Genomic DNA, 24273 nt, shown 5'->3' with positions numbered 1-24273 from the left:
TTATAAAAAAAAACAAAAGAAAAGGTGTAAAAACAAGAAAGGAGAAAAACAAGAAAACTTTCGGCCGCTGCGCATCAATAGTAAAATAAAATAATAAAAAAGAAAGAAAGAAAGAAAGAAAGAAGAGAGAGAAAAGAATAAAAAAAATGTGTGGGACCCACTGAATTTTTATAAAAACTCACCTGTTCCTTCATTTCTTCATTTCTTCTTTCGTGCGTGAGCTGAGGTAGAGAGAGAGCATCTGTGAGCTAAGTTCACCGGTGCCTGGTTTTAAGGTAAGAGTTTTTAATAGAATATTTAGGGTGTGATTTTAAGTTTTTCAAGACTAAGTAAGTGTTCTAAAATTTTTTCTTAGTCATCCTTCTTCTTTGGTTTCTGAGTTTGTAGTGGTAGAAAATTTAAGATCTAGAAGAGGGATGAATTTATGTTGAATAAATATGATTTTTGAGGTTGCCAGTAGTATAATAAATGTTCTAGAGTATAAATTTATTGATGATCTTTGAATCTGTGGCTTATGGATCAAATTCTAGACTAGATCTGAAAATATATGTTAATTTATTGAGGTTTAGATGATTATTTGGGATGAGAAATGAATTATTATGGCTATAGGATTATGATTCTAAGCTAGAGACTTAATTTTTAATTTTTGGGTATTTTAGGTACGAATTTATGAAATAAAAAGAAAATTTTGATAATAAAAATTAGTTTAGAAGTTGATTTTTAGATTATTAATGTTTATTGATAATTAAAAGAGAAGTTAAAAATTTTACTTAATAGTATTAACTATAGATTTGTATTAAGATTGAGATTAGGAATTATGTTATATTTTTAATTCTATTATTAGAATTATTTTATTAGTTTCAAAAATTGAAACTAATATTTATAAATGATATGTTATTTGTAGATTGTATTACTGGTGAAGATTGTGGTGAGAGAGAAATTTTAAGGAATAATTTATTGAAAAAGCCACAAGGTAACCATGCTTTTAATTTATGATTAGTGTTACTTCATGTTAATTGGGTGATTATTGAGAAAATTATAAATTTTGTAATATTATATAATTGTGCAATATTATTATGAATTTGTTTGATTATTGTGGGAGGTGTTGGGAGACTTGCTATTGTTGTTGTATTTATGTGCCACGTGGTACGCCCCTATTGGAACTCAATAGGTGGTTTGTAAGGGCTCGGGCTAATCTACCTTTGGCCGGATAATTTAGCACTGAGTGAGGGCTACGGCTCGAGGTTAATGGAGGGATATAAGGATGGTTGTTTGTGTATATTGTAATATTCTTATATTTGTTGGAATTATATTATTTTTAATTCTCACTTAGTAAGCACACACTTAACTGTTTGTATACACTATCATAAATTGGCTTTGGTTACTGGGACTTTTGAGTCTCATTATGTGGTTAACAAATTTTCAGGAGAAGAGCCACGAGTGACACGTGGAGGAGTCCCAGAGGCTTAGTGGTATAGATCTACTGTCTCTTTTGGGTATTTAATTTATGATTTATAATGTGTTATATTGCCAATATTAGGTGTTTTTGTTTATTGTCAATTATATGAATATATAAATGTAATCATGCCTTTCAAACTATTTCTATTTTTGGTACAATTTGGATGACTGTAATTTTAATATTTAGTTTATTTTGGATTGATTAAAATGGCATGATTATAAGGTCAAATAACTGGCTTGTGTTGAAAATTTATTAAATTGCTTATTTTACTTGTTGGGAGTATAAGGATGGACAAATGTGATTTAGTTTACTTGTTGGGAGTATAAGGATGGACAAATGTGATTTAGCCTAATGGCATGTGGGAGGTAAAAATTTATATGAAATGTTATAGTGTGTGAGTTGAAGCCAATTATAAAATATATTATATTGAAATTATTGATATAAAAATGTGTTGGGTGGCTGTAACCCAACTATGGTTGAGTTAAATTATTTTAAAAAAAAATTTTGGTGTGTTACAAATATAATATACACTCATTTCTTAGCAACTTCTTGAGAAAAGGATTCAAATTAACTTTATCTCTAGTGACTTGAGTTCCCAGCATAATATTTTTAATTTGAATCCCTTTCTCAAGAAGTTGCTAAGAAATGAGTGTATTTTATATTGGTTCATCCTTTACTAAATTAATTAAAAAAAAGGAAGGTTTTCCCCCTTGACAATTTTGCATCAAAAGCTTTGTCCTTAAGCTGAATTAAATTACTAAAAAAAATGGTTGAACTAACTTCGGCTCTAGAGTCTTGAGTTCCAATTTCTTTTTGAATTAATTACTTCTCCTCAAGCAATTTCTGTGCAATGGATTTGGTGAATGCTCTGTCCTTTGATGCATAGTCTTCTTTATAATAATAAAAAATCAGTTTATTAGAAGTTTATGATAGGAAGTAAATAGAATATAATAATCAAATACTCTCTTTGTTTAAAATTGTAAAGTATTTTTAATCAAATTTTATCCCTCAATAAAGTAGTTACCTACTTTTCAACTAACCCTATTTTTTTATATTTACTCCTATTAAACACCCTACAATAAATATAAAGTCATTATCAATAGGGACATTTTTGAAAAAAAAAAGGTAATGATTATACCTCAAAAAATTAAAAATGCCGTATATTTTTTAACATCCAACTTCTTACAAAATGCTTTATATTTTTTAATGAAGGGAGTAATATTTTTGAAACAGCTTAGGACTGAAAACAATTCAAATAACTTTGCAAGTCTCCAGAAAACAACATGCATGCATGAAAATATTAGTTGAATGAACTTAATCATCATGTGAAAAGAGAACAAATTTTTCTAAACTCGTTTCTATGTTTGATCAAGATGCCCAAAAAAACAATCGTTGACGACATTATGCCAGCAAATAAACATGCAAGTAGCAAAGATAATTGAACCAACTTTGTCTCAAGTGTCCTGAGTTCCCATCGCTTTTGAATTTGAATACCTTTTCTCGGACGTGTTATTTTGAAAAATGAACATGAATTATGTGAGTTCAATGCTAACTCAATGAGAACACAAAAACAAAAAAAATATTTAATTTTAAATTTTTATGTAAAAAAATTGTGAAATAAAAATAATATTCTAAGTTTGGCTCTTTTAATTAATAACTGATACTTTAACTATTTAAAAAAAACTTAAATTTGGACCATAAATCTCAAATGCTAGTCGAAACAGGAACAACTTCAAAGAAATAATAGGAGCTACATTCAAGTTAGACACTTAAAACTATATTTGGGAAGTTTAGACATTTTAAAATAATAATTAACAAATTTTAATTCGTTTTAAACTGACAATTGAAGATTTATAGAAAACTTGGATCCCAATTACGCAGCAAATGACTCCGTAACTGATCTCAATACATTCTTCAGCTTTAGATGCTTGGAATAGGTTTTTTTTTAAGTGCTTACTCTCCCAGATTAGTTGAACTTGTTTCTCTTAATTAGATTTCTTTATTGTATCTTTGCTTCTTATAATAAACAAAAAAAATGATCTCAATATAGAGTTCACTGTCACAACACAAAGCAACATGAAGGAATTGGCAAAGTAGTAGGTGTGCATAGCCACCAAGGCATTACAAGTAGGGACAACATCTTGCATGAAGTGTTTGGATTCTTTGCCAACCTTTTTATTTTCAATCTTTAATCGCATACAACTTATTTTATTATGTTAAAGTTTAAGTTTTGTAGACAAGATGAAATACATGACGATAGAAGAAAATCATATGGCATAAATTTTGATAGATTAATCATAATTACACCTATTAAAATAATATTATAAATATTTTTATTTTTTTTCACTTTAAACTACTGGATATTTCTAATTGATGACTTTGTGAATATTTTTATCTTTTTTTTAGTCTACGTCAACAAATATTATGACAAACATAATCAGTATTTAACACCGAAAATTAATGAATATTAGGGTAAGTTAATGGTTTGATTATTTTTACACTAATTTTAATAATATAATGATATTTTTGTCTTTTTTTTAACTTTAAAATATTGAATGCTCTTTTATTTGATCAATATTTTTATCGCTTTACTCTACTACAAATCATGATCATATATATTGAATAGTTTATGAGATCGATGATAATAAGATGTTTCAAAAGTGTCTAAAAATTGGACATTTGTATACCAAGTACATGTTTACAAACACGTTTAAAGTGTTCAAATGTGGTTTTGATCGAAGAAACTTTTGAATTTCTTTTAATAAAACGTGCTTTTGATTAATAAATTGTGATATTCCTCACTATCATCTCCTTTTCTCTCTTGGAGTTTTCTTCACCCTTGCGGAGGCGTGCTGTGCCGGGTCCCCCCTCCCTCATCTTGGAGAGTTTCTCTTGCGATCGGCGGGTTTGTTCTTCTCTTTGTTTCATGGCGAGCGTGAGCGGGTGGCTGTCATGGAGATGTGGGTTGGTGTCTGTGTGGATTAGGGTATGGGTGTGGAGGAATTCAGGGCGAGAGGATGGAGATTTGGGAACGGGTCTTGAAATTGGGAGATGTGAATTGAAGGTGTTTGGCTAACAACAAATGTAGAATGGTTTCTTCGATTGGTTTTGGCTCGGTGCAAAGAGACTATGGTGGTTCCTTGAGTGCTCTGGAAGGGAAGATGATCTACAATAGGTGCTGCCCGAAGCAGTACTGGCCAAATCTGAGGAGGAGTTGGGCTTTGAAAGGTATGATTTGATTTGAAGCAATGTGGATCAGTCTTCGGTTTAATCAATTGATGAAATCGGATTCCTCGCCTGGCATGATGAAGACATCAGTGATTGGCAGGGGACGAGACCAGAGTTGGTTGGAAGGGAGTATTATTTGGGAATCACTTTATTGAGATTAGTGCATCCATTTACTCAAAGCTATGATCTCGTTTCCTGGTGGTATAATGTTTTTGTTTCCATTTATTTTATATTCTTTGTGATCATATTCTGGGAATGTATTATTGATCTAGATGGAAGCCTTGATTTGTTTTGTATTGAGAATGTTAATTTGGTTTATTGGTGGACTGATTGCTTGGTGCATGCGGGTTCTTGTTTCATTCTAGAGGTGGCTATGTTGGAGATGGCTTTCTTGGTCTACCCTTGTATGACTTGGTATGTAATGGTTTCTAATCTTTATTCTTGTTGGAGCCTTTTGCTTCTACTTTCTGGTGTATCTATGTGGCAGCTCTTTCAGATAGGGGTAATGTTGATTATCTGGTCCAGCTCCATCTTTGTTGTATTTTGGGTAATCCACTTGGTATTTTTGGTGGAAAAATTAAGGATGGCTTGAGGTGGGTTCCTCAGGGATATAAGCGAATTATTTTTGCTTTTGTTGAAAGAGTTGTAAGGGTTATGGAAGGATCTGTCTCTCCACTGGTGCAAGCTATGCTTAGTGTTTCTTTTTGTCCAGAAGGGATTTACTTGGCTCTAGTAGATTATGTTAATCTTGGCAAAGCTCTTAGCCTTCGTTGTTATGAGTGAATCTCAAGACTTCAGATGGTTGCTGTTGGTTGGTGTGTTTGGCTGCCTTCTGGGATAAGTGCTTGAACTATTGGGTGTTCTTTGTGCTCTCTCTGGCTGGAAATCGTTGTCCTTGGTTTGGGTTCCTTTGTTTTGTTTTTTATTTTAGTTGTTTTCCTTTGGCTGTTGCTGGTTTTTCTTGCTGCTGTCGTTTGCTGTTACTGAGACTCTGTTGCTGCTTCTTGTTTTGTTGCTGGTTTGAATGAAATTATTTTCTTGTTGCAAAAAAAAAAAAAAAGTGGTTTTGATTATTCATGCCAACGTAATTTTAAACACACAACAAATTCATATAAGCAGCCAAATCAAATGTATTTCACCTAGTATGTATCACAACACAAACGATATGGTAATTAGAATGAAAGACACGTTGTTAAGAGTAGAGATTTTCAATTAGGCCGACAGTGTTGGAATTTAATTCAATTAGATAATCATTCTTCAAAAAGAATGGCAAACACACAAATTACAAAACTTGATCCCAAACTTCCACAGCCTATAACATTTGAGTACTTAAAAGGAAGCTGCCACATTGAAACACGATCCAAGCTTCCATCAATTAAAGAGGGTAACCAGTGATACTTCTAGAACATATGAAAGCCCTTCAATCAACTACCTATTGGCACATAAATGACAAATTATGTGATTGAAAAAAGTCATATTAGAGTTGGCTTTGGAGCATTTAATTTGAATGAATAATTGAACAATACTTCAATTTATGAAATGAAAATAATAGGATACATCAAAGTAATTGGATAAAAATTCCTGAGTTTCAAATATACACACGTACTATACATTATGTTATTTGTACATACCTCTAGAGCTGTCACCACATAAGTATGAACATCGATATCACAATCAGTGCCGCAATATTAATAATTAAAAATATTTGATGTCTCCAATATATGCATATTTTAATGCTATGTTTTTGTTTAATTAAAACATGAATGACAAATATATGAGTAATATTTCAAAATGACATGATATAAGTTTGTTGTTTAATTCTGGGTCATATAACTATGCACAATTATATTAAAAAAATAGATTTTTATTATTCTTGGGGAATGATACACTTGTCATATTTTGAATGTGAAGTCTAATAACAAAAATATAAAAAAAATTATGTATAAATCGTTTCTTTTATTCGGTACCATATGATGAAGTGCAAAATAAAGGATCGTTTGGAAAATAAAAATAAACAAAAATTATTAAATGAATGACTGAATTAAAATTTATAAAGAAAATAAAGATAGCTTAAAAGGTAAATATAAATAAATTATAGACATATACAAAATAATAAATTATGACTTTCACCATTTTTTACCACTTCAAAAACATATCTATACATATAGCACACATCACCACCAAATTCAATTGGCATACTCCAACTCGCATATCACATGATTAAATGCAAAATCGCTCATAAATTATAAGATATAGCTCAAAAGAAATTTATCTATGGCCTTGAATCTTGATACTAGTACCTTGCTCCCTAGCTATCTTAAATTATATTTTAAATGTCAAATTATATTAGATGAAAACTTTAAAATAAAAATTGTTTCTCTCTCCATATGGTTGAAAGTCAAAACTTTAAAAATAAAAAGCAGAAGAAATAGAATAAAAAATTATTACTTTACTATTTATTAATTATATAATCTTTCAAATTCACTTAGTCAAACGTAGCTCTAAAAAAAAAACAATGGAACAATCAAATGTAAAATTAATTTGGACCATCTTAAATTGCTAAATATATAATTTGATAAGTCTTAATTTAAGTTAAAATGGTCTTATTCTAAATTACTTGTTTGTATTTGCATATTTTTTAAAATATACAAGTGATCCTTGTTTCATTTCGTTAAAATTATACTCATCTTCGCATACTTTTTTGGGCCGAATACTCTAACTGATCATAGCATTATATAAATTGTTTTGCACTTGATTTATCAAGCAACAAATGGAAGGAAATCGACACAATAATGACAATTCTTCTTAGAAACAAGAAATATTATAAAAAGAAAACCTTGAATTTAAATAAAAAAGTGCTGTGTATCTGGCCTTACCTGGAACTTATTCCCAATTTAGCGAAGTCTTCGAAGCTTTATAGCCATAGTAACATAGATTCGATCAACCAAGCCAGTAAAGAAACGAAAATAAGCATGCCTCCATTTTCCAATGAGGAGCACAGAGCCACAGACTATCCAGAAACCTACAGCAAATCCAAGTCCGATTCCAAGATACAACGACTTCAAAAAAGTGTCATCATCGTTTTCTTCAACTTGCTTCGTATTGTTTGGATTTTCTTGTATTGTGCAGTTATTTTGAAGAGGAGCTCCACAAAGTTCAGGATTACCAGCGTAGCTCCAAGCTTCAAAGCTTTAAAGTTGTGTCCCCAATGGAATTTGTCCCCTGAAATTGTTGTATGACATATTCAAATAACTTAGAAAAGACAAACTTGCCATACTTTGAGGAATATTCCCATGAAGTCTGTTGTGGGAGAAATCAAGAGACTCTAGGTCTTTCAAACCTCCCATTTGCTCTGGTATCTTTCCTATCAATTATGAGACAAGTTCAAGGATTGTAATTTGTGCAAGTCCAATAATTGAACAGGAATTTCACCAGATAATTTGTTAGCTGGAAGGTCAATGTTTCGCACAAGTTTTAGGCTTCTCTCATACTCTAATAACTGACCCTTTGTGTACAATCCAGCTCTGTATTCATAAGAGATTGGGAGACCGACCTCTACTCTTAGATCATTAGCTCTGGTGATTAAAGCTAGTTAAGTTGTTGAGACAAGGAGGGATCAATCCAGAAAGCTGGTTGTCAGCAAGATCCAAATACAATTAAATTAGAGAGGCTACATAGTTGTGGTGGAATGCTTCCAATGAATTGATTGGATCTCAATTTCACAACTGACATGTTTTGTTGCGTCCACTCTGGTATTTTTCCAGAAAATATTTTTCCTTCAAGATTAATCAATACCAAAGACATGCAATATTGGAAATTCTGTGGTATATCTCCAAAGAAGCCATTATTATGTAAATCTAGTGTACTTAGCAAAAGTAATGATGAACCCATTGTTGGAGGAACTCCACCTGAAAACATGTTACTCCCTAAGTATATATAGGACAAGTTTGCCCAATTGCTCCAACAGTCTGGAAGTTCTCCGGTGAGAAAATTATTTGATATATCTAATATTACAGAAAATTGTTACCACTTTGTGCGTCACATAGTAGAGAAGATAAAGATCCAGAGAAAGAGTTGTGAGCCAAATCTAAAACAATGACATTAGATGAAATACGGGGAAGCTGTCCTTCAAATTTATTAAATGACATGGATATAAAATACCCTTTTAATAACAACTTTGAGATATCTCCATTAAATGAGTTGTGAGACAGATCCAAAAGCATGAAGGCTGTTTGTTCAAGGCTCTTTGGAAGTGTCCCACTCGAGTTATTGAAGCTAATATCAAAACTTGATAAAGCTGATGAGTTTCCGAGATTAGAAGGAAAGAAGCCATGAAACGAGTTATTAGATAGATGAAGACTATGTAAATGTTCAAGTTGGCCTAACCAATCAGGTATTGTTCTTTGGAGATTGTTGCTAGACAGATCTAAGTAAAGCAGGTTTCGATAAACTGAAAAATCTGGAATTGGACCTCTTAAGTTGCACTGTTTGAGATAAAGACGGTCGCAATCTTTGCTGAGATTGAACAACCAGTCAGGCAATCCATATCTAAAATCATTTAGACTGAGATCAAGAACTGAAACTGAGCTAAAATTGACATTCTTGCTAGATAAGATGAAGCTATTCAAATGACAATCTCGCAAATATAATCGCTTCAGAGGTAGCGAAGCCAATGATTGAACCCAACTTGTTTCCAGGGGAAGATGAACGCTTTCGAGATCGAGAGTTGTCAAGGAAGAAAGTTGAGAAAGCCAACGAAGATCATCAATGTGAAGATGAATATTATTTGATAAGCTCAATTCAGAAAGCTTTGAAAAGTTTGCAGGTAAGTGACTGTGAGCAACATCAGAGTTATTCATAGACGGTGTGCTTAAACGTTCAAAGTCATTGTAGCTTAAGTCCAAGGATTCCAGAAATTCAAGTGCAAGTAATGAAGATAAGTTGATTTCACCTCTCAAGAATTCTGAACCATTTAGATTTCCGTCTGGCGGTGGCAGAACAAGGGTTTTGACTCTGCTTGTGTTGCGATCACACTCAACTCCTAGCCATTGACAGCAATCTTGTTTAGTGGACCATGAAGATAGGAGATTGGAAGGATCCATGACCCCTTGTTTGAAGATTAACAGTAAAATTCGATCCTTGTCATTGCAACAATTGCTTTTATCGAATGTCACTGCAAATAACAACATCAACAAAGCTAATGAAATTTGTGAAGTGAAACTAGCCATGACCATGGATGCTAGGTTTTGATGCAAAAAGCAAGCCGTGATCTGGAAATGAAGGCTTGTTTGGTCTTTAGAAAGATTTATATAGGTCATGTAATTATTAAATATTTTGTTAAGTGGTGCAGTTCAATATTATATATGATTTTATGTGCTTTGCTTTGTTTATATTTATTTGTAAGAACGTGTTTTTTTTAATTAAGCCAAAAAATACTGATTAAATTAACTTTATTTATCTCTATAGTTTGTTTTAATTTGGATGAAGTTTGTGTTGACTAAATTTGAAAGCTTATTTCTTTAATTTAAAATTTTAGAAGTCATCTTTTATCTGTATTTTCCCCCGGCCTTAGCATTTGTCGCCGTACACATTGTCTTTTTTCCTTCCTTCACTGACATAGAGGCCATGTGTGCATATGGTGATCAATGGTGTGATTATATGGAATTTAAATACAAACAATACAATAAACAATAATTTTAGATGGCCGGTTTTTTTTTTTGGAAAATATATAGAAATGCTTTATAATTATTATGACAAGTTTTTAATTAAATTAAAAAACTGCTTATGTTTACAAATTATTTTTCAAAAAAAAATTTTGTCAGAAACCGACTGTTATTTTATATATAAAAAATAATAATTAATATTTTACAAATTATTTGCCCTAAGTTTTATTAGTATTGTAAGATTTTCGGCAGCTGAACCTTTAAAAAGTTAATCAAAATCAGGAATGAATTTATAATTTCAAAAGATGCGTCAAAAAAGGAATCTACAAATCATTTACATGGACTCAATATCTTTGGAATGCCTTGATCTATATGGAATTTGGCTAAGCTTTAATTGATCATCTTCATCATCTTTTACTCTGGCTTTTCTGGATCTGTATTCCCAGTGGAATCTGTTTGGTAAATTCTGAACTTGCCAACTTCGCGCAACATTCTCGTGCTAATGTATGATCAGGAATATAAGAAAATATTTTAACTAATATATTTCTCACCAGATAAAAAGTCTCCACTTCTGCATGATGTATAAATAAATTTAATTTAGAACCAATTTAATTTAATGCTACGTTTTCTTAAAAAGGGAAACAAGAACACAACACAAGTTAATTACTTGACATTTTACTCGAATTACTTAATGATTATCTTGTTTAAATAATTATTATAGATTTCTTGTATTTGTAGGAAGTGAGTACTTCAACTTTTTTTTTTTTGGTTATCTATTAGTATCCTTTTATTAAAAGTAATTTTATTTGAGGTATAAGTAAACGTTAAATGTGAGCACTTCTTTTAATAGAGTTTTAAATTTTGATTTATTATATTATAAGAAATTAGTTCATTTTGTTGGACTCAATTTTTATTTGTTGGTTACTTTGGACTGAATCCAATCATCTATTTGTTGGCTTGATTGGGTTTGGATGTGGAAAATTTGGGCTGGGCCCATTGAAAAGTTTTAAAAATAGCTTCAAAGCCGAAAACCTGCAGCTTGCTTGTTATATGTGATTTGCTTTCAAACGAGAAAGCAAGAAAATATTTATTTTATTTTATTTTTTACCACGAGAAAGCAAGAAATATGGAATCAAACATTTAAGGAAAATTGTACTAAAGGACAGCTAGAACAAAATTTATTCTGAAGCTCCTAACGTCTGATCTGACATGAAAATTGAAAGAGAAAAGATGGAAATAACCTTCCTGGATTTCATCTAATGGAAATATTATTTTGACAAGCATACATATAAAAAAATGACAAGTAACTATTATAATAGTTTTAAAAAGTATGAGTTTGTGAAATATTAATTGTAATGTTATTTGGACTAAAGTATAATTTTGGGCCCTTAAATTTCTAGAAGACGGGTGATTAATAGGAAGAAAAGGAAATCAATATATCGCTTTGCCAAAAAAAAAATTAATAATAATAAAGGAGTAGTAGAGGGATATAATAAATTATATTAACAAATATTTTAGTTCCCATTTAAAATCTCCAACCCATGATTTATAAAAGAAGAAAACGTATGTTGATTACTGACATTTTCCCCCAATCAATTGCTTAATGATTTTTTTTTTTTTCTTCTTTGGCTAAAAAATCTCAAAGATGTATGAACTTTGAAATTCGATCATTATTCTTGTTAATTACTTGATTGGGCACGAAAGTGTAAAATTTGGGCTGGGCTAAGTTAAAAATTTCTGAAAAATTGCTGAAACTTGAAAAAATTGAAACCAGATTAGTTGGTGGTTTCAATTTTCCTTGTAATTAGCAATACTTGTCTTGCAAATGAGGGGAAAATTAATTCCATCCCCATATTTTTTTTGTAAAAAAATTGAAATTGGCCTCCCTGCACGCATAATCTAGATCCGTCCCTGGTTGTCAAGTGATTTATCTTTATGGATCATGAATTTACTGATCTGATCTCTGTTTTATTTATCATTCATGGGGAGAACTGTAAAAATTATGGTTCTATATATTATATAAATAGCCAAGTCAAGTATAAAGCTCACAAAATCTGAACAATGTACACAAACAATATTGTAATTACGGTGACACAACACTCCCAACAAAACATCACCGGATTTTCACATCCCAAAACATTTGAATACTTAAAGTTTGCAACACTAGAGCTTGACACAGACATCATCGACCAAAGACCCAAACTAGCAGAGCATTTGGAACTTGGGAGTCTCGAAAGTACTTCAATTAGAAACTACCTGTTACTATGAAATATGAACAGGAATGATATGAGTTAACTGCTAACTCAATTTCAAATAAAGCGGAAAAAACCTTTAGAATTGACCTGAGTTGAAGCTTATTCCTAATATTAGTGGAATCTTCAAAGCTTTATAGCCACAATAACATATATTCGGTCTACCATGCCATTAAAGAACCAAAAATAAGTATGCCTCCACGCTCTGTTGAAAAATAAAGAACCACAAATTATCCAAAATCCCACTGCAAATCCAACTCCCATTCCGATATAGTGACTTCAAAAAAGTGTCATCTTCATTGTTTCCTTCAACTTACAGGCTATTGTCTACTTTCTCATGTACTATGCAATTCTTTTGAAGAGGAGCTCCACAAAGCTCTGGATTCTCGATGTTACTCCATGCATCAAAACTTTGAAGTTGAGTCGCTAGTGGAATTTGTCCTTTGAAATCATTGTATGATAGATTCAAATGACTTAAGAAAGATAGACTAGACATGCTCTGAGGAATATTCCCATGAAGATTGTTATGGGAGAAGTCAAGAGACTCTATATTTTTCATCTCCCCAATTCTCTCTGATATCTCTCCTAGCAAATCATTGTAGGACAAGTTCAAGGATTGTAACTCTTTAAGCCCAAACAGTTGGACGGGAATTTCTCCACGAAGTTTGTTAGCTGAAAGGTCAATAATCTACATAAGTCTTAGGTTTTCCCTATACTCTAATTGCTGACCCTTTGTATGCAGATTAGTTTTGAATTTAAGTGGAATTTCAAAACCATCTATCAATGGGAGACCACCCAGCATCATTTTCATGAAAAAAAGTGTTTGAAAGTCCCGAAATCATGCTGGTTAGATTAGATAGACAATAAGGGATTGATCCTGAAAGTTCATTATTCGAGAGATCTAACACAATCAAATTAGAGAGGCTGCATATCTGTGAAGGAATGTTGCCTGAAAATTGATTGGATCTCAAGTTCACAACTGATATGCTTTTTGGCATCCATGTTGGTATATTCCTATAAAAATTGTTTCTTTCTAGATTAATGACCAACAAAGATGTGCAATTTTAGAGAGTCCATGGTATATCCCCATAAAAGCTATTGTTATTTAAATCCAGTAACTTGAGCTCAACTAATGAACCCATAATTGGTTGAACTTCACCAGATAACTTATTACTCCCTAAGTATATATAAGACAAGTATGGATAATTGTTCCAACAATTGGGAAGTTCTTTTGATAAAAAATTATTTGATATATCCAAGTACTCCAAGCTGCTAGCTTGTTCATCCTCATTGTAACACAACAAAGAAGACAAAGATCTAGAGAAAGAGTTGTGAGACAAATCCAAGGTATTGACGGTAGTTGATATACGAGGAAGTTGTCCTTTGAACTTATTAAATGACATAAATATGAATGTATTGGTTAGCAACAAGTTTGAGATATCTCCACCAATTGAGTTGTGAGACAAATCCAAAAGCAAGTTGGTTGTTACAAGGCTTTTTGGAAGTGTACCACCCAAGTGATTGAAGCTAAGATCTAAAACTGTTAAAGTTGGTGAGCTTCCTAGACTTGAAGAAATGTTGTCAAGCAAGTTATTAGATAGAATAAGATGATGTAAGTGGTCGTGTTGGCCTAACCAGTCTGGCACTGATCCCTTGAGTTTGTTGATAGACAAATCTAAGGTATGCAGGTTTTGATAACCTAAAAATCTGGAACTTGACCGCTTAAATTGCACTGTTTGAGATGAAGATAGGATAAGGCCTTACTAAGATTGAACAACCATTTAGGTAATCCATATCTAAAATCATTTTGACTAAGAGAAAGAAGTGACAGAGAGCTAAAATTGACATTCTCAACAGATGGAATATTGAAGCTTGTCAAATAGCAATCTTCCAAATGTAATTCCTCAAGAGGTAATGAAGCAAAATGTTGAACCTAATTCATTTCTTTACGAAGATGAATGCCATTGAGATCAAGATATGTCAGCGAAGGAAGTTGAGAAAGCCATTGAAAATTATCAATGTAAAGATGAACATTGTATGATAAACTCAGTTCAAAAAGCTTAGAAAAATTTGCTAGCAAATGACCATAAGTTGCAACAGAAGTATTGATAGATGGCGTGGTTAAGCGTTCAAAGTCATTGTAGCTCAAGTCCAAGAATTCCAGAAATTCAAGTTCAAGTAAAGAAGATAAGTTGATTTCACCTCTCAAGGATTCTGGACTCTTCTGACGTGCATTTTCCAGGAGAAGACTTGTGACTTTGCCAGTGTCACTAGAACACTCAACTCCTTCTCGTGAACAACAATCTTGCTGAGTAGACCATGAGGAGAGGCGGCTGGAAGGATCTTTAGTGCCTTGTTTGAAGATTAACAACAAACTTTGATCCTTCTTATAGCAACAGAAGCTTTTGTTGAATGTCACTGCAAGTAGCAACATCAACAAAACATTTGAAGTTTGTGGCACAAAACCAACCATAATCGTGATGGTTGCTTGATTACAAGTTAAAGGAAAGAGTTTCAAAAGAGTTTCAGTAAGTGAAGGCTTGTTATTTCTCTAGCTAGCAAGGTCCATGAGTGAAGTTGCTTTTTTGATTACATAAAATTTTTTTATACACACACTAAATGGGGAGAATGTGCATAGTATGCTCATTAATGAAAGGAACCAACATAGGAGCTTCCTTCCTTATCTTTTGTTCTCAATTTTCTTTGATGAAAATGATGTCCCTAACTTTGTCAAACTTTATTTTCAAAAGCAATTACCAAAGTTGTGGGGTGCTTATTTTTTCTCTAGTTTCAATCCTTTTCAAGAAATTAAACTTCATCATGCAAACCCAGCAACTTCCCAACTACTAAATCCACAATAGATTTGATAATATTTGAAATGTTAATGCCAATCAATGTTTGAAATTGAAATCAACCTCTCGCACAATTTCCCTCAAGTGCACTAATTTTATTTACCCCCATAAACAATCAAAAGAACATATTCTATACTCTATATTTGGTGGTTTTACACAAATTAAATTTAAAATTTTATTTTATTAGACTCTGTACTTTTGCACACTTTAAAAAATGGTTTTTAATGGAGACTTTAATTATGCTGCTGAAAGTGGCCTTCCAACAATAACATTAAATAATATTATTGACCGAAAATAATTTTTGGAACTATTACAAATAATTTTGTAGAATTCTTTCATTATCAATAACGGTTTTATTTAATTTAATTTGTGGTTCCTCAAATTAAAGTCATGACAACTAATTCCCTTTGTTATGAAAGTTGACCAATTAGTTGTTGCTTCCTTCAATATAATTAACTCATTTAGTTAATGATCTTGTTTAAGTTTATTGCTTGGTTGGGGTTTGGAAGTGTAAAATTTTGGCTGGACTTAGTTAAAACACTTTGAAAAATAGCTGAAATTTAAAGAACTGAAACCAGATTAATTAGTTGGTGGTCTTAATTTGTAATTAGCACTGATTTTCTTGTAAATAAGGAGAAAATTAATTCCATAGCTCCCCATAACTTTTTAATTTAGAATTTAGCCTCCCCATATGCATAATCTATTGGCGGTATTGGTAATATGGATGTGAACCACGAGCTGCTTGAGTCATGCTTGAAAAAACACTATCTTTAAGAACTATTCTAGCACACTAGGACTACAGACCGGCAGTTCCTCAAGATTAACAAGCACTTCTTGCAGGAACAAGGGATCAAAATAGCAAAACTAAAAATAAACTCAAATGAACAATACAGCAAAAGCTAGAAGGAGGAGAGAATTGCCTGAAAGCTCAAGAGGCTGGGGAATTGATTTGTCCGCACCTATGACTATATATAGCCCGAAGATGGAGACATGAATGTTGGCTCATAATCAATGGATTAATGCTTCGATTACACACATATAAAACACCATTAATCTGGAGCTATTGGTAGACAAGGGCGTTTAAGAAATTAGCTCACATAATTGGTTTTCAGGAGTGGTTTAATGTCCAGAAACTGCCAAGGCTTCAAATTAAATTTAAACAGCTAAAATTTTATTGATTTCAACTGTGATTGTCTTGAGTTGACCTGTTTTCATGCACGCGAACCCACTTCTCATCCAAGCCCATTTTATTAGCCTACTTCATTCCTTAGTATTTATATACTATAAGAGTGTTTCATTTAAGCAATGTGAAACTTTTGACACACACACTTTTGACACACACACAACATAATCTAGATCCGTCCAGTCCCTGGTGTCAAGTGATTTGTTTTTATGGATCATGAATGTACTGACTTGATCTGTCTTATTTACCATTCATGGGGAGTACTGCAAAAATTATGGTTCTATAAATTATATAAACAGCCAATTATATCTCATAAAATCTGAACAACACAAACAATATAGTAATTACAAATGACACAACACACCCGACAAAACATCACCGGCTTGACTTTCACATCCAAAAACGTTTGAATACTTGAAGTTACAACATTTGAGCTTGACACAGACATCATCGATCAAAGAGCCAAACCAATAAAGCATTTGCAGCTTGGGAGTCTCAAAAGTACTTCAATCAAAAACTACCTGTCACTATGAATTATGAACAGGAATGATATGAGTTAATTGCTAATTCAATTTCAAATGTCATCACATAATAAACATATCACTATCCACAGAGAACTTTGAATTTAAATAAAGGCTGGGGGAAAAAAACCTTGATTACCGACCTGAGTTGAAGCTTATTACTAATTAATAGAATCTTCGAATACTTATAGGCACAATAACATAGATTATTCGGTCTACCATGTCATTAAAAAATTAAAATTAACTATGCCTCCATGTTTTGTTGAAAAACAAAGAACCGCAAACTATCCAGTATCCTACTACAAATTCACCTCCCATTCCAAGATATGATGACTTTAAAATAAAAAATGTCATCTTCATTATTTCCTTCAACTTGCTTAGTATATTTGCTTTCTCATGTATTGTGCATTTCTTTTGAAGAGGAACTCCACGAAGTTATGGATTCCCATTGTAACTCCGTGCATCAAAACTTTGAAATTAAGTCCTGAAAGATGATGTTGAAAGTCTCACATTGAATAAAATTGGGCTTAATAACTAATATACAATAAAGAGAAAGAACTCATAAACTTGAGCATTGAAGTTTTAAGTTAAAATATGACATTCTTCCGTTGCTCTTGCTTGTCTCTCCTCTCCCAATTCTCAAGCGGTCGCTCCCTGTTCCAAATTCAATTAAAAACATCTTATTTATAAGAACGAAGAGAGGACTTGTCAAAGTCTTCGTGCATTTATTTGCAAGTCTCATTTTCTAAATCGTTGTTATTGTCATGATGTAATTAAGAATGTCATGTCTTTTTGTTTATTTTTTAAATGTGGATTTCATCTAGTTTAACATATGGATTAAATTAGTTTTTTCTCTATAATTAATTTGACTCAATTTTAAATCTTAATTTCCATAATTTTATAATTCAACATATTTGAAACTAATTTCTTTTATCTTTTCGTGGCCCTGAAGAAAATAATATATTACTACTCAAGCGTTTGTCATGGTATACGTTTCTTCCACCTTTCAGTAACACAGGAAAAATTACATATAGGTTTTGTACAAGGAATTTATTTACAAACAGGTTTCATGAATTTGAGAAGATACTATCCATTAAGATCTGAATGTAATTAAGCTTTTAGGTGAAAAGACTTTCATGTCCCTACACACTAGAATATAAAAAAAAAACTAATAAACTAAAGGCATATTTACCATTCACTTATAATTTTAACTTCATAATATAATAGTAAAAAATTTTAATTCACAATTATATTTTATTTTTTATAAATAATAGATTGAAGTCATATTTATCTTTAACTTACAACTGCAACATCATAATTTACAAATAGAAATTTGTAATTCACAAATCATATTTCATATTCTATAAATAATAGACTAAAGTTATATTTACTATTTACTTACAACTGCAATTTCAACAATTTATAAATAAAATTCTTAATTCACAAATCACATTTCATGTTTTTATAAATACAAATGTATCCTTTTTTAATATATAATTTGATATATTTAAATTATAGCAGTATTATCTTTACATTTCAATTACGAATTACACTCAAGTATTAAGAAATTTGGTTGTAATTCTTGAGTTCTATGATCAGTCGTGATCTGGATAATGAAGACTTGTTAGATCTCTAGAAAGATTATAAATGCCAACTGATTATTTAAAAAAAAAATTAAATGGTGCCGCTCAATATTATAAATGATTTTATGTCATTTACTTTGGTTTTATTTATTTGTAAGAACGTGCTTTTTTAATTCAGCCAAAAAAAATACTGATTAATTAAATTAAATTTATTTATCTCTATAGTTTGTCTTAATTTAGACGATGTTTACTTTGACTAATTTAAAAGTTTATTCTATAACTTAAATTTTTAGAACGAACCTTTTATCTATATATTTTTCCGGCATTAGCGTTTTGTCATCATACATGATGTCTTTTTTCCGTCCTTCACTAACAGAGAGTCCATATGTGCATATGGCGATCAATGTAGCGATAATAGGGAATTTATATATAAACAATACAATAAACAATAATGCTAGATAGCCAGTTTGTTTGAAAATATATAGAAATGCTTTATAATTATTATGATAAGTTTTTTAATTAACTTAAAAAACTGGCTACTTAAGTTTGTAAATTATTTCTTAAAAAAATTGTCAGAAACTAACTGTCGTTAAATTAAATGCAGCTGTCATTGTCCCTAATTTTTATTAGTAAGATAAGATTTTCCGTATCTGGACCTTTAAAAGGTTTATTAATCAAAATCAGGGCTGACTTTATATAATTTCAAAAAATGGGTTCAAAAATAATGGCATCTACAAATAATTTACATGGACTCGATATCTTTGGAATGCCGTGATCTATATGGAATTTGGCTAAGCTTTAATTAATCATCTTCACCCTCTTTAATTACTCTGGCTTTTTGGTCGATGATGTCTGTGTCAAACTCCAGTACTGCAACTTCAAGTATTCAAATGTTTCGGGATGTGAAAGTTTGATGCTGTTTTTTTTTTTGTGGTGGATTTTGGTTTTTTGTTCTGTTGGTAAGTTGTTTCTCTGGTTTTGAGTTATTTGTATTGTGGGAATTTTTATTGGTTGAATGAAGTATCCAGTTTATATTAAATAAAAAAAAAAGTTGGTGCTGTTTAGTGGGTGTGGTGTCATTGTAATTACTATATTGTTTATGATGGTCAGATTTTTTGAGTTACACTTGGCTATTTATATAATATATAGAACCATAATTTCTAAGTTCCTCCACTTCTTCATTTTTTTTGAAGTGATGTATTTTTTTTTTCTGCTTTCACATCTTGTATCTTAAAGCATTTAAGTATGTTAGGTTCATTACTCACCCAATCTATTTTAAATTAATTTAAATTTTTGTTTAAGCAAGACCTTCGTTAAGAGAATTTTATGAATACCGTGGTTTTTTTTTCTTTTTTATTAACTAGTTCTCTTATAAAAACTTAAGGTGGGTTTGGCCCACAGCTATATTTAATCCAAATAACATTACATTTAATGTTTCCTACACTTGTACTTTTTAAAACCATTATAATAGTTACTTGTCAAAACAATATTTTTATTAGATGAAATTCAGGAAGGTTATCTCTGCATTTTCTCTTTCAATCTTCATGTCAGATCAGATGTCAAGGGTTTCAGAGTAAATTTATGCTCTAATCCTTTTTTGTAATTAATGTGTTCCAGCGATCCTTTAGTGCAATTTTCCCTAAAATGTTTGATTTCATATTTCTTGTTTTCTCCTATGAAAGCAAATCACGTGTAACAAGCAAGTTACATGTTTTTTTAAAATTTTCACTGGGCCCAGCCCAAATTTTTGACTTCCAAGGCCGATCAAGCTGACAAATAGATGATTGGATTCAATTCAAAGTGCTCACTGCCTTTAAATACAGGTAATCCATAACAGTTATTTTGGAAAGATAATCATTAAGTAATTTGAGTAAAATGTCAAGTAATTAACTGATGTTCTTCTTCTTTTTTTTCCCTTTTTTAAGAAAACGCCAGTATTGAATTAAATTGATTCTAAATTAAATTTGTTTATACATCATGCAGAAGTGGAGATTTTTTTGATATGGTGAGAAAAAATTTGTTAATAAAGTTTCTTATATATTTGATCACACATTAGCATGAGAATGTTGGACGAAGTTGACAAATTCACCAAATAGATTCCACTGGGAATCTCAAAAAAGTGCTTCAATTAGAAGCCTCATATTGCTATGAAATATATGAACATGAATGATATGAGTTAACTGCTAACTCAATTTTAAATGTCATTACATAATAAACATATTCACAATCCAAAGAGAACTTTGAATTTAAATAAAGGGGAAAAACCTTCATAACCCACTTGAGATGAAGTTTATTCCAAATTAGTGGAATCTTTGAAGTTTTATAGCCATGATAACATAGTTCAGTCTACCATGCAATTAAAGAATTGAAAAAGTATGCCTCCATGTTCTGTTGAAAAACAAAGACAGCAAACTATCCGAAATCCCATTGCAAACTCAACTCCCATTTCAAGATACATTGACTTCAAAAAATTATCCTCATTACCTTCAACTTGCTAGCTACTATCAACTTTCTTATTAGGGGTGAAGAGAGGAGGGGATCAATAAGAACCATGACCCCTAACTTTTTAATTTTTTCTTAATAAAATGTAGGGTTATATATTTTCAACTCCCCTAAATTGAGAGGTTAACTGATGTTAGATAATTAAATTGGTCAATTATAGCATTAGGAAGAAGTCTTGAAGCCAAGCTGGTTAAGTTGTTGAAATAAGGAGGGATCAATTCAGAAAGTTTGTTATTTGCAAGATCCAATATAATTAAATTAGAGAGACGACATAGCTGTGGAGGAATGTTTCCTGTGCATTGATTAGATTTCAATTTCACAACTGATATGTTTTGATGAATCCACTCTGGTATTTTTCCAGAAAAATTGTTTCCTTCAAGGTTAATCAAAACCAAAGACGTGCAATATTGGAAAGTCCATGGAATATCTCCAAAGAAGCTATTATTATGCAAATATAGTGCTCTTAGCTGAACTAATGATGAACCCATTGTTGGAGGAACTACAACCAAAAAACATATTAATCCCTAAGTATATCTTAGACAATCTTGCCCAATTACTCCAACAATCTGGAAGTTTTCCAGTCGGAGAATTATTTGATATATCCAAATAGTTAAGTAAATTTGTATCATTCTCTGTGTAACATAGTAGCAGAGAAGATAAAGATCCAGAGAAAGAGTTGTAAGCCAAATCTAGAACAATGGCATTACCCGAAATACGGGGAAACTGTCCTTGGAATTTATTAAATGACATAGATACATAATAACCTGTTGATCGCAACTTCGAGATATCTCCACTAAATGAGTTGTGAGACAAATCCAAAAGGAAAAAGGATGTTTGCTCAAGGCTTTTTGGAAGTGTGCCACTCAAATCATTGAAGCTAACATCTAAATATGATGAAGTTGACAAGTTTCCAAAATTGGAGGGAAAGGAGCCATGAAACAAGTTAGTAGATAAATTAAGGCCTTGCAAGTCGTCAAGTTGGTCTAACCAATCAGGCAGTGATCCTTTAAGTTTGTTGTTAGATAGATCTAAGGCATTCAAGTCTCGATGGCCTGAAAAATCTGGAATTGAACCTCTTAAGTTGCATTGTCTGAGATAAAGACCGTAGCAATCTTTGCTGAGATTGAACACCCAGTCAGGCAACCCATATGGCCATATCCAAAATCATTTAGACTGAGATCAAGATATGAAAGTGAGCTAAAATTGACATTCTTGTTAGAGAGGATGAAGCTGTTCAAATGACAATCTCGCAAATGTAATGTCTTCAGAGGTAGCGAAGCCAACGATTGAACCCACTTGGTGTCCATAGGAAGATGAGTGCGACTAAGATCGAGAGATTTCAGGGAAGAAAGTTGAGAAAGCCAATGAAGATCATCGATGTGAAGATGAATATTGTTTGATAATCTCAATTCAGAAAGCTTTGAAAAGTTTGCAGGTAAGTGACTGTGAGCAACAATAGAATTACCGAGAGATGGCGTGCTTAAACGTTCAAAGTCATTGTAGGCCAAAACCAGAAACTCCAAAAATTCAAGTGTAAGTAATGAAGCTAAGTTGATTTCACCTCTTAAGAATTCTGAACCTGAACCATTATCGTTTTGCAGGAAGAGAGCTGTGACTCTGCCTGTGTTGTGATCACACCCAACTCCTCGCCATTTACAACAATCTTGTTCAGTGAACCAAGAGAGGATAGGACATTGCAAGGATCCACAATGCCTTGTTTGAAGATTAACAGTAAACTTCGATCCTTGTCATTGCAACAGTTACTTTTATAGAATGTCACTGCAAATAACAACAATGTCAACAAAACAAATGAAGTTTGTGAAGTAAAACTAGCCATAATCATGGATGCTTGATTGGATGCAAAAAAGCAAGCCGTGATCTTGAAATGAACACTTGTCAGGTCTGTAGAAAGATTTATACATGCCAGGTAATTATTAAATATTTTTTCAATTAAATGGTGACGGTCAATCAATATTATAAACGATTTTATGTTATTAGCTTTGATTTTATTAACTTTATTTAGCATCGATAGTTGGCCTTAATTTTGATGAAGTTTGCTTTGACTAGATTTGAAAGTTTATTTCTATAATTTTAAATTTTAGAATTAAGCTTTTATCTGTATTTCTCACCTACCTTAGCTTTTGTCATCATACGTGTTTGTCTTTTTTCCATTCACTAGCGTCTAGCATAGAGTCCATATGTGCATATGGGGATCAATGTTGCGATAATATGGAATTTATACATAAACGATACCAAAAAAAAAAAATGCTGGATGGCCGATTTGGTTGAAAATATATAGAAATTCTTTATAATTATTATGGTAAGTTTTTCATTAATTTAAAAAAGCTAGTTGTATTTACAAATTATTTTTAAAAAATTTTTGTCAAAAACCTGACGGTCCTTAAATTAATATTTTGGGATTTAATTATTATTCTTATTAATTTTTATTGTTGAGATTTTAAGTATACGTGGTCCTTGAAATAGCTAATCAAAATCCGGGCTGATTTTATAATTTTTTAAAAAATGCGTTCAATAAGGGTACCTACGAATCATACATGGTCACATGGACCTCCCCCATTCAATACAATACTGTGTTTGATGTGACGATAGATATTGGCCATCTGCCTTTTTCCCTTGAAACGAAAGACTATTCATTTTTCCAAAATATGAATCTTATTTTACTTGGTGAATAAATATGAAATAAATAAAAATAGAATTGCTTTGTGTCAATGAAAAAGAGAGAAATGACAGATAAATTTTTTTAAAACAATAATAATTTTATCTCACGAAATGTACGTGATAACCATAATAAAATTTTAAAAGACTTTTTTAAAAAAGTAAATTTATGTGTAAAATTATCTTAATATTTTTATTAAAAAAAAAAAAGAAACACCCCTATGCAAAGGCTTCTCTTTTCTTTCCCCCCTTTCATGTCTCTGCGTGAGTCTGATAAAAGGTAAATAGTGGAGAGAACATGATGGCAAAATTTTATTAAAAAAAATCGAAATTACGTTATAATGGAGAGGGACC

The 24273-nt window shown here is 31.5% G+C and overlaps 2 protein-coding genes and 1 pseudogene across 3 annotated transcripts; all 3 read right to left on the bottom strand.

The window, feature by feature from the left end:
• Nucleotides 1–5911: 5911 nt before the first annotated feature.
• Nucleotides 5912–9945, bottom strand: LOC129318688 (receptor-like protein EIX1). 2 transcript variants are annotated; one of them, XR_008595290.1, is made up of 3 exons: nt 9639–9945; nt 7564–7909; nt 5912–6119 (listed from the first exon to the last, which is right to left on the bottom strand). XR_008595290.1 is itself a non-coding variant. In XM_054963588.1 (2 exons), exons 1-2 carry the CDS (start codon nt 9919–9921, stop codon nt 7749–7751), a joined length of 444 nt encoding a protein of 147 aa, XP_054819563.1. In that variant the 5' UTR covers nt 9922–9945; the 3' UTR covers nt 7341–7748. The 2 variants fall into 2 exon arrangements, 1 of the variants encoding a protein (XP_054819563.1); XM_054963588.1 differs by lacking the exon at nt 5912–6119 and having other exon boundaries at nt 7341–7909.
• A 2771-nt stretch (nt 9946–12716) lies between these two features.
• LOC129317235 (receptor-like protein EIX2) lies at nt 12717–15075 on the bottom strand (annotated as a pseudogene).
• A 6612-nt stretch (nt 15076–21687) lies between these two features.
• Nucleotides 21688–23864, bottom strand: LOC129317234 (receptor-like protein 14). The gene is made up of 4 exons (XM_054961602.1): nt 23813–23864; nt 22823–23022; nt 22540–22760; nt 21688–22360 (listed from the first exon to the last, which is right to left on the bottom strand). The coding sequence occupies exons 1-4, from the start codon at nt 23862–23864 to the stop codon at nt 21688–21690; spliced, it is 1146 nt and encodes a 381-aa protein (XP_054817577.1).
• Nucleotides 23865–24273: the final 409 nt, after the last annotated feature.

The sequence above is a fragment of the Prosopis cineraria genome, unplaced genomic scaffold (assembly GCF_029017545.1).
Source record: "Prosopis cineraria cultivar Desert tree isolate PC_DT_omini unplaced genomic scaffold, ASM2901754v1 PC8, whole genome shotgun sequence".
Taxonomy (NCBI): Eukaryota; Viridiplantae; Streptophyta; class Magnoliopsida; order Fabales; family Fabaceae; genus Prosopis; species Prosopis cineraria.
The sequence above is the reverse complement of the archived record's forward strand: the minus strand, read 5'-3'. Positions and strand labels throughout refer to the sequence as shown.

Coding starts and splice junctions, on each gene's coding strand:
- LOC129318688 (XM_054963588.1), bottom strand. CDS start 9,921: ATGGTCATGGCTAGTTTCACTTCACAAATTTCATTAGCTTTGTTGATG. Junction 7,910..9,638: donor TGGTTCAGAATTCTTGAGAG/GTGAAATCAACT, acceptor CAACAATTTCAG/GGGACAAATTCCATTGGGGA.
- LOC129317234 (XM_054961602.1), bottom strand. CDS start 23,864: ATGGCCAATATCTATCGTCACATCAAACACAGTATTGTATTGAATGGG. Junction 23,023..23,812: donor TATTGTATTGAATGGGGGAG/GTCCATGTGACC, acceptor TGTTATTTGCAG/TGACATTCTATAAAAGTAAC. Junction 22,361..22,539: donor CATCTTCCTATGGACACCAA/GTGGGTTCAATC, acceptor GTTCAATCTCAG/CAAAGATTGCTACGGTCTTT.